The sequence below is a fragment of the Eublepharis macularius genome, chromosome 10 (genome assembly GCF_028583425.1).
Source record: "Eublepharis macularius isolate TG4126 chromosome 10, MPM_Emac_v1.0, whole genome shotgun sequence".
In the NCBI taxonomy this organism is placed as follows: domain Eukaryota; kingdom Metazoa; phylum Chordata; class Lepidosauria; order Squamata; family Eublepharidae; genus Eublepharis; species Eublepharis macularius.
Window position 1 is genome coordinate 56,565,856 of NC_072799.1, and position 14,946 is coordinate 56,580,801.

A 14,946-nucleotide genomic window follows, 5' to 3' on the forward strand; every position below is an offset into this window, starting at 1 on the left:
TAACTATAAGATAACAGAGCTTAAGGATATTTGCCTAGAATGTGAGATGAGAAAAAGAGAACTTAAAACGACTCCATAATGATATTTGTTAGGGCATGAGGAGTTTAAGCAGTTTTGTCTGAGTACAGGATTTCCCACTAAAACCGGGGTAACCTTTCTTAATTCTATAGGGCAGCCAAAAGGCAAATATTAAGATTTATTTTTGAGAATGCAATTAGTTTTAATAATTTCTACAACACAGTAAGCTATCTAATTCCATTCTAAATATTCCCTAAAAAACTGAGAACACAAGTAAAAAGTGTGTCTACTAAGCTGAAGTAACTGTTCATGCGAGAAGAATTGATTATAAAAATCATAATTTAAAATGGAATAGTGAACTTACTTACAGTTAAGGAGGCCATGCTTGACAGATAAGTAATTCTTCCCATAAAATTTTGGAGGCAAGAACTAACCTCCTGTTTCCATCTTTATTTCCGGGCCATATGCAGCTATCAGCTGAATAACTAAATATAATTAGGGATTTAGAATAAATGAGAAAAATACACTACTGAGGAAAAACAGGAATGAGAATAGAGAACTGATTTGAACAAGGAACAATTATAATGATCAAACTTATTAGATTGGCAATTTTAAAATAGAGTGGAGCAGGGATGCCTTTCTTACCTCCAAGTAGAAGGAACTATTTCAGTAAATTAATTTTCCATTCTCATTCAGATAAGATGGCATCCTGGTTAGCCGGGATATTAAAAAGCTATTTTCACAATCAGGGAAGGGATGGACTGTACTTTCAAGAATAGATTATTTAAAAAAAATGTTGCAAAGGCTGCATCCGAAGGCTGTTCCAGTCAAAGTGATGGCATCTACTTTGTATAATTAATTAAAGTGAAAGTTGAGGCCCGCATTACTGTCTTACTGCGTATCTTCCATTATCACACTGATAGCAGTGACAGTCAATAGAGCCATATTTCTTATGAATTGAGCAGTAATTCCATCCAGAGTCTTTATCCTATGTGTCTCATAGGTAAGGTGAATATACTTTGTAACCATATGCTAAAGAGATGCCTTGGAAATGTTCTTGCCTTTGATGGTCAGATGGAAGAATGAATCAGACTTTCAAAATGGAGATGTTCTGAATATGTAGACATGAACGTACTTTATGTAGTTTCTAAGACAGAGAGCAGTATATTTGCTACAAGAGGTCTAACTGTAATGCAACACAAGAAAATGCTTCATATTTGAATGTCTTCTCCATTGGATCCACAGGTGGTAGGACTGTGGGTAGTACAGCTGTTTGTTTGTAAAGAATGTTAGGTCAAATTCCATAAGCTAGTCTATCCTGAAGAATAAGATAATTTGAGGCAATGAGCTTCCACAACTTCAAGGCTCTTTCTCTTCACCAGCTTCAACACCTTCATTAATGTTTCCAAATAGCATCACAATTTTGAATGTAGGTAGGCTCCATGACAACAGTATGGCCTAGGCGACATCTTCTTTTGTTAGAACAGTTTTTCAATTAAGTATGGGCATCCTGGATCTGGATGGTACACTGGACCCTGATGGTTTGGAGTTACTGAAATGAGTCAGAGAGGTTGAACTGAGGATTCAACTTGGCTCAAGTTTCATCAGCCAAGTGAGGAGTCACCCATATCAGCTCCACCCCATTACATCTGAGCTTCCCAAAGATTATGGGTATCATAGCAGAGAAGGCACAAAGTAGCCACGGTGATGTGGGTTGTGACTCATGAAAGGTCATATTGTTAGTCACTGAGGTGCTAGTGGACTTTTGTATCAATTTACTTGTTTTGTGCCTTTGAGTTCATTTTATGTGACAAACCTGTTCAGCTGTTTATTCTGGGGATTCAAACAAGTTCATTTATAGTGTTTTGAATTGGCACTATATCTCCTGGAAGATCTCTGGGATGAAGGATCCAGTTGTTGGCAACTTGGCCAACTGGTTTGACTGCTGCTGTCACTGAACTATTCTATTCCCGAGGAAGCAGGATATTTCTCTACACAACAGAGAAACAGCTCTGTCTCTTGCAGAAGGGATGCCCCCTCAATTCACATGAGTAAGCCATGTTGGTCATAATGCAGATGTGTAGATTCTGAATACTGGGTTTGAAATGTAACAAAGCTAGATACATTGCATAGAGCTCTATCACTTAATACTGCAATTGTTCTCTACCTCATTCCAGAAGCCATGATCGTGAAATTCTTAGTTGTGGGTTCCCTAGCCTTGAAGTTTGGCATCCACTGTAATCAGGGTCATTTCTCTGACTTGGAAAGGCTTTCTGTTGGATAAAAGACCACAATCTACTGCTTCATGTTGTATCTCAATGATGGAGAAATAGTTATTTTTAGATATTTTTGTTCAAGATGTTGTTCTGAAACTGCAGAATGGGCCACCGTATGGTTCTTGAGTGAGCATTTGCCCAAAGATCAACATATAATACCTGGAACTGATCTACAAATACCAGATCTATTTCTCCTGCTTCATCTCCTTAGCTGCTCCATTAGCTTTTCCTTTCTCTTCTGGGGGAGAAAAAATCTTGCTGATTGAGTTGATTACCACCCCTAAGTGCAGAATGGACAGCAACATTAATAGCTGTTCCTTTACTGTGTTTAAGATGTGACCTATGAGCCATCCTAATGTAAGCCCGATACTTTTTTTCTGGGTGGTTACCTCAAGAGAAAATCAACTAGGTATGGTTTTATGTTCTGAGATTCATTATTTCAGTAGAACATAAAGGAAAGCTTTCCAGGTCTACAGATGTCATGATTTCTCCAGAAGAAACAGCTTCTACTATTAACCTTAAGTTTTCCATCTTGAACGCTTTATACCTCATGAACATGTTCTCATATTTGATATCAAGGATACCTTTCCAGTTCCCCTTCTTTGTTGAAACTATGTAGATTATTTTAACAATCTCTCTTTGTCCTTTGGAACAATTGCTCTGGACATTTTAGCTGCCATTGGTGCATCAACTTAGGTCAATAGCTCTGCTAGCAAATACCTTTTTAGCATGTCTTGAGGGGAGACAACCATTTGTTCTTTGAAGAATTCTGAGAAAGACAACTCATATTCAGCTGCTTCCAAGGAAAACTTCACATGCTCCCCTACGGTCAGGAACCTTTTCTAAATTGCTCTAGAACTTGAATGTCTTTACCAACTCATAATAAAGGAAGGGAACTCTTTATATAGGAAAAGTTATGTGTCCTGTTGTTCTTCAAGTCACCATGAAATACATTCCTTTCCTCTTTCTCTGACCTATATTAGGAATCCTCTGATTTTATTAGCATATTAATTTCTACGAATTTGGCTGCTATCTAAACAGAAGAGGATTAGGAAGCATTCCTAGATTCCTACCTTTCTTGGGCAGGAGGAAGGCTTACTCAGCTGGATTCACCTTTAAGCCAGGAACCTTTCCTCATCACCCTCCACTGAACTAAGTCAAAACATCTGCAAGCCCCACTGTGGCTCCTTAACCACAGTGTGGTTTTGGTGCCCTTAACTTACGCAGGCAAGCCTTCTGTTTGCCTCTGAGGCAATCATCTCATGGTTTCTGTCACCACCCTTGAGTTCTGCAATGCTTTTGCAGTTGGCAACTTGTTTTTGCAGGGTTCTCCTGCACTGAGGTTTTGGTGCTGTATCTTCTCTTTGCAGGAGCTGACAGCCCCTTCTGAGATGATGAGCCCTAATTAGCATTCTGGCTGCTGTGTTCTAAACCAGCAGAAGTTTCCATCTTCAAAGGCAGCTCTATGTGAAGCATATTATGGTAGTGAGAGAGACAAAAATGAAAGTTGCACTAGCTCCAGCCATTCCCTCCTCCCATCTTCTGGTACCCTCTTTGAATCTGTATAGTGGATTATATTGCTTATGACCCACAGTTGAACCAAATATAAAATGCTTTTTATAAGGTATTCATATATTAACCTATTTCCTTTACATAAGCAGATCCATGATTGTTAGGTGACTTGCTTTGAGTTCAATGTGCATTTTCTGTCTTTCACCATCTGGTTTATGCTAGATTTAGGAAGGGTGACTGTATGAGTATGAGCTTCAAGGCCAAACAAAGGGGGGAAAGCTAACTTTCCCAAACTTTTATTGTAGCCAGCAACTGTATTACTGAATATTCTACGCCACCTTTAGAAACACAGAAAGCTTGCAAAAATGTGTCAAAAGCAGAAGTTCAGGTCAAAGAACAAGGTCACAACACACTGGCCTTATAACAGCTTGTTCTTTTCCAGTCTGATGCATATAAAAGCAAGAACCTCTTTGCGTAGTCAAGTCTTTCCCTCCCCACAGCCAACACAGCAAGATAAGGAGGTGTGATCCCGGAACAGTCGAAGACCGTTGGAACCAATAAGCCAGGCAAAGACCAATAATGAGGTCAATAAGGAACACCTGATACCGAGAAAGAACTGGGTGCACTTGTATTTTGGACCCTAAAATGGAAGGATTAAAGAGGTGGAAAGAGAGTAGAGAAGGGATAGAGATCCTGTGACATCATAAGCTCTTCAAGGAAGGGGACCAAGAAGAGCCAAAGCAGAGTTCTACTTTCTACCAACAATAGAGCTCTTCTGCTCAAGTAGCCTGTGCATCAAATAGGTCTGGCCAAATATAGCAGATGTTATACTGGATTGACTCAGCTGATAACTCTGGAACTCTCTCCCAGGAAGATTTGTCTGTCCCTTCTGTTGCCATCTCCCACCAGCAGGTAAAGACTTTTTTTTTGTTTCATCTGATGTTCCCTCAGTGATCCCTCCTTCCTGAGCAGTGTTTTAATTGTTGTTGTATATACTCTAGCTCTGCTTTTAACTATTTTAATGAAGTGATTTTGTTGGTTCTACTGGCTTTAAAATGTGATTATATTATGTATGTTTTAATTTGTTAGCCACCTTTGTGGCCCTTACAAGGGCAGAAAGGAAGGGTATAAATTTTGTGAAAAAAATAACTACTAACATTAAAATCTGACGGAATATTATATTTGTCATGAGGGGTGTACTGTTCACTTAGGGGATGTGCCTATAGTTGAATTTGATACAAAATGTTTAAAGAAAGCTTGCTAAGTAACTACTACATTAAATTCAGTATTGTACTGGTACAAGAATAAAACTGTGATCTCCAGTAAAAAACAATTTATACTGAAAAGCTTCCTTGTCCTAAAACAAATCAATAGGAAAGGAGAATGCAAGTCAATAGAGCAGGAGTGTCAAAAAGAGTGCCTGGAGCTTTAGCACGATGCCCCCAACAGCTGTTGCTAGGCAACCATAACAGCTTAGCCAGTATTCCAAGCTTGGTTTTGGTCAGTAACCAGCAGGGGGAGGTAGCAGGGCCCTTTCTGGGGCTATTTTGGCTTTTGATGGAGGATGTATCAGGGCTAGGCCTAGAAGCAATCACTGGGCCACTTGATACCACATGACTATTTATTTACATTATGTATAGTCCGCCTTGCTCATTGAGACAGCAGCTTACACAGTGTGAGTCATACAGTCAATATCAAAGACATTTTAATAAGCATGTGTGACAGGTTGCATGTTTTAAAAAGTCTGGAAGGGCTGTACACACACAGCTGCAAGACTGTTAAGGGTTAATCCCTCACAGAAACAGAAAGCTTTGAGTGCCAGGCCACTCCAAAGCATCTGACTGGGTAGCATGAGCTGGAAAGAAGAGAGTCTGTTTTCAGTTCTAGCAGAGAGGACTCGAGTGTGAAGTGTTGGGAGACCAAGTCCTAATGGAAAGCAGTTTTAACACCAAGAGAAGAACTGGAAAAAAGTTGGCAAGGAAGTTTGGGATGTAGGTGCAGACTCATAATCAGGCCAAAGGAAAGGGACAGCTCTTCTAAGGAGAGATTTTCCCTACCCAGTCAAACAGGGAGGCTCTGGAAAGTGAAGAGATCCCTGGTCGGGTGTGGTTGGAAACTGCCTGAGGAGACCTTCAAATTCAGTTAACAACTGAAGGAAAGCACTGATGTGTGAAAAGAAAGGGTCTGGAGTACTAGAAAGTGGGTACCAGCATTCCTAACTCCAGAATAGATAAATAATACTAAAAGAAAGTAAACTAGAGAGCTTGGGGGAAAACAAGGGAACCAAAGCCTCAAAACAAGCTTTTAAGTATCTGTGAAGAGCGTAAGAACTGAAGTCTGTGCATGTTCTGATTTAGTGAATTACCTCAGAAATTTTCAACTCTTGGTTTCATCTGACCTTTCCCCTCTAAAGCAAATAAACTAGAAAGTTATTTTTGGAACTTTAACAACACCTCTGGTGCTGTATAAGGACAAGGGAACATCATAACATATAATGGGTATATATATGCAAATGTGCAAAGATGAAAAAACAGCAGATATCGAATAGAGAGCTAAAGAACTACTTAATAGGATCATACTTACAGCAATAGTAGTGGAATCTATGGTCCATCAATCTTTACAGAAATAGTAGTCAAGTCTGTGGTCTCTCCCTATCCTTTTACAGATAGATCTCTGTGAGATCACTTCCTTACAGTACAGCCCTCTTATCTGAGTAAAAAGCCCTCTTGAATAATTCAGTTTTGCAAAATTTGTGGAACGGCAGAAGAATGGGAGCTTTCCTAACCTTCTCAGGTAGACCATTCCATGAAGTGGGAGCCACCACAGAGAATGCACATGTAAGGACAGGTGCTGATTTTGCCTGTGTGCAAGGTGGCACCTGTAGAAGGCCCTGTTCAGATGAGCGAAGCTGCCGTAGTGGAACAGAAAAAGAGAAGCAATCCCATAGATATGATGGACCAAGGCCATGAAGAGCTTTGTAGGCGATAGCCAATACTTTGAATTGGGCACAGTAACTGATAGGTAGCCAATGGAGTGACGGTAGAATGCAAGTAATAGTCATGGTTCTAGCTCCTGATAATATCTGAGCTGCAGTGTTCTGCACCAACTGAAGTCTTGGGAGTAAACTTAGAGGGGAGACCTGTATACAATGCATTACACTAGTCAAGTCTTGATTTTATTATGGCATGGATCTAGGTGGCAAGATCAATTGTGTCAAGGTAGAGGGCCATCTTCCATGTTAGACTGACTTCGTGGAAAGCATTTTTTGTGGCTGCCTTAACTTTGCTTTTCTAGCAGTAGTTCTGGATCCAGTACAATCCCTTGACTCTTAACTGAGTCTGCAAGGGTCAGATGAACTCCACTGAAAGTGGGGAGCACAATGTCCTTCAAGATTTTTGTCATCCCAACTAGCATCACTTCCGTCTTGTCTGGGTCCAGTTTCAATTTGTTTGCTTTCAGTTATTTAATCACAGCTGTCAGTAAGATTCTAAAGATCTCTACTGCATCCCTCAGTGATTTGGACAGTGAGATATAGAACGGGGTGTCATTTGCATATCGATGACATCTGTTTCCATAGCTACGAATGAGTTCTAAAGGTTTTACATAGAGGTTGAATAATATGGGAAATAAAACTGTGCCCTGTGGAACCTCGTAAGATAATTCTCACTCTAGAGATAGTCTCCAACAGCTACCCTTTGAGTTCATTTAATGAGAACCAGTCTAAGGCACATTCGATACCCAGTTCTGCCTCCAGGCACCTTAACAAGATGGCATAGTCTACTGTATCAAAGGCTGCAGGAAGATCCAGGAGGAGCAACAAAGAAGCATGGCCTGTATCCATATTCAGGTGGAGATCATCAAATAACACCACCAGAGCCATCTCCATCCTATACCCAGCCTGAATCCCGATTGAAATTGATTCAAAACACCAGAGTTATCAAAGAAGACCTGGAGCTGGCTAGCTAGTGCTCTCTCAATCACTTTGCCCATAAAGGGCAGATCAGAGACCAGGCGGTAATTGATCCAGAGGAGTTAGCTGTGTTCGTCTGCAGTAGCAAAATAGAAAAGAGTCCGGTAGCACCTTTAAGACTGACCAACTTTACTGTAGCATAAGCTTTCGAAAACTCATCTGACGAAGAGAACTGTGGTTCTTGAAAGCTTATGCTACAGTAAAGTTGGTTAGTCTTAAAGGTGCTATTGGACTCTTTTCTATTTAGGCGGTAATTGGCCACATCATTTTTGTCTAGGAATGGTTTTTTAAGCAGCAGGCTAACTGCCTGTTTGAGCAGTCGGGGGAAGGTGCCCTGACTTAGTGACGGATTTATGATAGACTTTCAAGGGTTCATTTATGTGGTTCTTACATGATTTTAACAGCCAAGATGAGAAAGGATCCAGTGTACATGTAATGGCTTTCACAGGTGCCAGGCTCTTGTCAATATCTATCATTGTAACTGGTTCAAAATGATCCATACGTGAACTAGACAGTTTACTAAGTACGTCTTCACTCCATCTGTATTACAGCTAGCATCCCAATCAGAGCATATCCATGCTATTTTTTCAGGGGGGGGAAGGCATCACAGTTAATTTTCTGCTCTTGAGACTGCAAAGGTTCAGATTTAGGAGTTAGAATATGACAAGATTATTTGAATAATTAGGACAATATGGGGCAGAAAATTTTCCAATGCTCTATTTTCTATGGAAAAATTTCCTCCCCATATAAGTAAATATTGTCTGTTTATCTATAGTCGTCATAGCTGTTGTGCTGTAGTTTAGTCTTGTTAGATGTGCTAAATGTGGGATGCGAAGTGTGAAGAAACCACAGTACTTGTACACAATCCAACTGCCTTCTTTTGCTAACATTATTTAAATTATTTATTTATATGTGAAGTGGAAAAATTCACAGACATTTTTCCAGAAAATATTTCAGTTCCAGTTTTCCCAGAACACCCACATTGCTGCTTGTCATCGGCAAGTTCTGAGTCCTGGAAAATGGTAGCACTGCCATGGAGACCACTGAGGCTGCTTTGCTCCCTGGATCATTTTACCTTCCTAGGAAGTTGTGTCTCCTCTCACCTGGTGGAAAGAATCACCCAGTCTGTTGAGAGAATGCAAGTGATGCTACGGAGAGGGTTCCCACTGAAAAATTAAATTCTGAGGGAAGAGTTGAGTGGACAACTATGTCCACTGCATATCATGCACGATTCTTTAGGTGTGGTAACATTAATATCTCAACCATTTTCAGTGCTTTCAAGTTTTTTTCTTATATTTGAACAAAATAAAGAAAAATGTACCCTATTCTTCTTAAGTTTTTACAAGTATCTTCCCAATAAAATAATTTCCCAATAAAATAATTTTCACATAAAGTTTGAATTTAAAACCACTTTCATTACTCAGTCAGGCCCAACTGCTTGCTACTGCTCAACAGCATCCCTCCTCCACAAAAGGCAGTGTAGTATAGTGGTTAGAGTTTTACAGTAGGATGTGGGAGAAAGGTGAGCATATGGAGGCTGTCAGGAAGAGGAGGAGAGGAAATAGCGTGGAGAAGGGGATACATGGGAAAGTATCCCCTATACATTCCCCTATAGGGGAAGTATCCCCTATACATCCTTGCAGATTCCCCGCCAAGTAACTTGGCCTGGCTCAGCCAGCACCATACAACTGGACCATAGAGGAGGCTGCCAAGGGTGGGGGGAGAAGGGAAGCTAAAGACAGGGGGGCTAACAAAGGGTGGGAAAGAGAGAAGGAAGCTGGAAAAGGGGAGAGGTTATATGAGCAGACAGGAAGGAAAGGAGGACATGGTGAGGGAGGTGGAAATGAGATACCTCTCGCAAGTTCTTCACGTCCCCAGTGTATAGGGACTAAATATTAGCATATGTTTGAAGATTTTGGACTTACCTCAAATTCAGCATGCCTGTGAATATCTTCAGCTCTCTGTCTACTCAAGATAAATTCTGCTTCATTTGCTACTCTCACTAGATGATCTTTCATTGTTTGGCTCAGCAGTCTGTAAGCACAATTTAGAGACAAATAAGTCATTATGGAGTCCCAAAATAAAAGCTTCAAAACATTTTCAGATGAACCACATGGATTCCTCAATCCAAAAACATGCTTCCAGAATGGAGTTTCAGTGTAAATACGGAATGACTTAACCATTTGTCTCAAGAGAATTTCGGACACAATCTTACAGAAATAAAGTGGCTCTTCATGAAATGAATTATTATTATCATTTCTGCTCTCACTGTAAGTCTTCTTCTAGTCGCAAAATAATGGCTGCATTAAATACCCATTAAACTGAAGTAACTATTTACATGTCTGGAAAAGTTAAAGCCTATAATTTTAATAGTACAATGCTATGCAGAATTAATCCAGTTTAAACCCTTTGAAATTGTAACTTTGCATAGGATTGCACTGTAAGTCTGGTTAATCAGTCTTCTGCAAACTGGTACAAATTGAATATGGAAGATAGGTGTGCTACTTTTTATAAAGAGAGCACCATGATTTTCATGGCCAAATAATACTCAAAGCCATCTCTTCTCACTTCAAACTTTAAATAATCAATAAACTGGCTCTTTTCTAATCACATAAATTATGTAATTTTTCATAATGTACCTTTCAAGCTCTTCATATGTTCCTCAGAGAACCTTAAAGCTACAATCTGAACCTCAGAGCACTTTACTGACAAAGATCTCACTGTAGTAAGCTGAGCACAATCTGAAAACTGAGAGCCTTGGTCATCTGTGAACAACCTTGAGATTTTCTACTGAGCTGCATCAAAAACTCAGATGGTCTCAATTTGCAAAAAGATGATGTTATTTAAATCCATGCAGAGATGATCAAACAGAACTAGATACAATAAAAGCCAATGTTCTGGATACACACTCAGCTTTACAAGTGAACATTTTAACACAAAAATGAAAAATTACTACGTGGTCTTCAGAAAATCAGTTAAATTCTTCTTTGGCATACCCTGAGAGATAATTTTTTTTATTTTCATCACATCCTTAACACTGTTTGATGTTCCTCTCGATTCTCTACTGTGGTTTTTTTTTAGCATTATCTTAGAGCAAGTTCTGTTGTAAACTGCCATCTTAGAGTCTCTCTAAATGAGATGAAGTACATGCAGAGGCTCAAGTGAAGAGAGGCGCAATGCTAGCTGGGAAGATGAGTTCCAAAAAGACAGACTGGAAGGCTTTGTCAATTCCCTCTCTACAGAACCTGCAAATGTCACTGCTCAGGGAGTCTGTTTATTTCCTCTCCACCTCCTCAAAGACTCTGTCAGTTTCACCTCCCCTTCTGGGAGCCAGGGAGGAAATAAACAAACCCCCTGAGAAGCAATCTTCTTTACCAGCTCTGTAGAGAGGGAAATTGACAAAGCCTTCCGATCTGCCTTTTTAGAACTCATTTTCCCAGCTGGCATTGTGCCTCTCTTCACTTGAGCTGCCGCATGTACTTTGTCTCATTTAGAGAGACTCTTAAAGCAAACTTGGTGACAGGAAGAACACAGATCTCCATTATATGTAAGCCAGCATCATAACAGAAACATGTCTTATGCTCCTGAAGATTAGTTTTATGTCTGTATGTAGATGAAGATTCTATACTGTATATTTCCAAAAATGAGGCTGGGATAAGGGCCATTTCCCCATGGTCTAAAAAGAGCGCAATACTCATCCTGCCTCCATTTTGTAAACGGATGGCGTCAAAAATCACACGAGGAAGCCAAGCAGCCTTCTGTGAGTATCACGCTATTTTATACCATGGAGAAATGGCCAAGGACAATGTTTAGATTAGTTAATATTTTGCCTAAGCAGTTAAAGAAAAATATTCAGTTTTTAGAATGCTGAGACAAAGAAATTAATATTGTTACTAATAAAATAACTCTATTGTCTAAGATCTGACAATATGAAACTATATATGTTCTATAAATGCTAATAGGCCTAAAAGCTTTTAACTGTAGCTTTAGCAGTTTAAGCAACAACAGTGGCCAATTTAATCAATTATATTATCTTTAGCCCTTCTTTATTTCTGAAGTATGTTACAATTAGAAGAAATAAAGAAAATATTAAACATGGATTTCCTTTTTTCAATGAGTAGTAACATTTTATTATTAAATTCTAAGGCCTTACATTTTTCAAAAGTCTCAAAAAGGCACCTATAGGTTGTTGCCAGACAGGCCATTATGAAAGTCAAATTAGCTTCTAGTCTAAAGTTTGGTTTTGTGTCACTTTTCAGTCAAACAGACAAACAAAAAGTACACAATATACTCTATGTAATAACATTCTAACACTATACAGATACTATGAAGTATAACTATCAGCACGATATAATTTTTAAACCATCATAAGTTAAGAACTTTCAATTCTTATCCTTTTTTTTTTAAAAAAAGTTTTTTTATTAGGTGAGTAAAAATTACAAATAGAGTTTTTATTTAAAAACCTAAATATCAATTTCCCCCCACCCTTTCCCTCCCCCCTTTTTCTCGGACTTCCAACAGCTTTCCAACCCATATCTTATTCTATTACTTACTTATCTATTCCCTTTATATATTATTATCCCATATGTCCTTAATAAACTAAATAATATCCATTAAAATCAAATCTATTCAAAACTTAAATTTAGCAATGATTAAAACTTCACTTTAAATGGTAAAGTTCCCTATCTCTAATAATTCCCCCAACTAATAACTTTCAAATTGCCTAATTTCCCCTTCACGTCCCACTTTTTCTCCAAATACTCCTTCAATCTCCCCCAGTCATTGAAAAATTCTTCAGAATTCTGGTCTCTCAGCCTTCTTGTCATTTTGTCCATTTCTGCCATGTACAGCAACTTTTGTATCCACTCTCCAATAGATGGTGTTTCTTGCACTTTCCATTTCTGCGCATATAGTATTCTTGCCGCTGTTGTCATATAAAATAACAGTGTTCTGTGTTGCGTAGGAACATCTTCCATATTTAAGTTCAGTAGCAGGAGTTCTGGGTTCTTTATTATTGAAATCTGCAAAATCTCATTTATCGTTTCTAAAATATCTCCCCAGTACTGCCTAGCAACCTCACAAGTCCACCACATGTGATACAATTCTTATCCCTTTTGAGTGATTTCTCATCATTTGTAATGATTTCTCAGAATCTTCAATCATCAAATGCGTTTCTGAGGGATAGGCATGTGTGCACACACAATGCCTCATTCTAAGTTGGTTGCAAAATTGAAACACAGCACATTTTTTTCTTTTTCCCTCAGAAAAAGGAATAGGGAGTGGTCTAATTCTTCCAAATTAATACCACTTTCACTTGTCCTCACACAACATCTCTATCCCACACTTGACATGTCAAAGATATCTCCAAAGAGAATGAGAGTATAGGATATTAAAATTACAGCTGAGAATTTCTTGTGGAGAATGGCAGTTGGAAAAAATATTCTACACTCTCATTCTCTCCGTCCCATCCAAATATTATACAAAGTAACAAGCTAGCGGCTTACAATAGCTTACACATACTGGCAACAAATGGTCTAAAACCTCAATATAGGTGTCTTATAATTGATACAGCAGCAATATATATGATTTTTTAAAAACCTAACAAGATGGGGAAGAGGGGAACAATTCCTACTCTTGGATGCTTACAATCTTAAATTTGACTCAGAAGGAAGAAAGTCTATGGGCAGCAGGGAAGAATGTTTGCGAATATATTTACATACACTTATCCTTAGGTGAGAAATGTATTCCTTCTAAAGGGTATAGCCAAAGGCTTACTAAGAGAAAAATGTTCTGAGGGATTTGAAGGAAAAGAGAGGAGGTGGTATAACAGTGTTCAGAAAGTGAGATCTGGGCATAAGGGCCAGCAAAAGTAAATTGTTTTCATGTAAAAAAGCAAAAGATCTTCAGATTAGGGCTGCCAGGTTTACCCCTTTTTACCCCCTTACGGGTCGAATTTCTTAAAATCCCTTCTTAGTGAGCCCCTACACCGCAAAAGGAACATCCTGCCCAAATTTCACGTTTCTAGGTACAGAGTTGGCTGTAAGAACTAGAGATGGGCACGAATCAAATTACGACCCAAAAAACCACACAAAACAGGGTGGTTCGTGGGTCATGAACCAGTGGTTCATGGAAGCTCGTTTTCACAAATTTTCACTAACTGGTCTACTGGTTCATTTGGGTTGTAAAGGGGCAGTTTAAATGGCCATTTCCTCAGGGAAATGGCCATATAAACTTTTCCTGCAGCTTGCAAGTGGCAGGTCCCTTTAAACTATCAGCTGGCAGGTGGGAGGGATCCCCCCTTGCCGCCTGCCAGCTGATAGTTTAAAGGGACCTGATGCTTGCAAGCTGCAGGGCCCTTTAAACTGCCCAAACCCCAGCCCCCAGCCCCACTCCCCTAGCCCCAGCCCCAGCCCCACAACTTGCCCTGTGGCCTCACTGCATCCTCCCCTCCTCCCACAAGGGACAGGAAGGCCATTTTTGGCATCTCCTGTTGATGCGTGGGCCTTCAGGGCAGCAGAGGAGGCCGAAAAGGGGTGGAAAGGCCCTTTTCGGCTTCTGCTGCCATCAAAAACAGCCTCCCTGCTCCTCAAATGACCGTGGCTGCAGCCATTTGAGGGGCAGGAAGGCCATTTTTGGCCTCCTCCACTGCTGCGCGGGCCCACACAGCAGCAGAAGAGGCCAAAAACGGCCTTCCCACCACTTGTGGGAGGAGGGGGAGGACACCGCAGGCATGCAGGGTAAGGTAAGTGTGGGGCTGGGGCTGGGGTTAGGGCAGTTTAAAGGACCCTGTAGCTTGCAAGTGGCAAGCTTTAAAATATCAGCTGGCAGGTGGCGAGGGGGGATCCCCCCTCCACCTGCCAGCTGATAGTTTAAAGGAATCTGCCACTTGCAAGGCAGGAAAGAACCCTTTAAACTGTCAAATGCCCCTTTCCCTACCACTGCTAAGCGGCCGGAAAGGGGCATTTAAACCCCATGAACCACAAACTGGTTTGTAAAGTTGCCCCAGTTCATGCTAGTTCGTGGTTCCTGGTTCGTGAAAACCTACGAACCACGAACCTCATTGTTCGGTTTTTTGGTCCTCCGTGCCCATCTCTAGTAAGAACTAGAATAACATGAATTTCTGTTTTTCATATTTATAAGTCACATCGTCATGCTACAAAAATGTTAGTA

General features: G+C 40.0%; 1 protein-coding gene across 3 annotated transcripts in view; it reads right to left on the reverse strand.

The window, feature by feature from the left end:
• LRBA (LPS responsive beige-like anchor protein) overlaps window positions 1–14,946 on the reverse strand; it is a 602,029-nt gene that overhangs the window by 392,533 nt on the left and 194,550 nt on the right. For all 3 annotated transcript variants that reach the window (XM_054990072.1, XM_054990073.1, XM_054990070.1), the window contains exon 36: window positions 9,702–9,810. In XM_054990072.1, coding sequence (XP_054846047.1) covers window positions 9,702–9,810 — 109 coding nt within the window. The remainder of the gene's footprint in view (window positions 1–9,701; window positions 9,811–14,946) is intronic.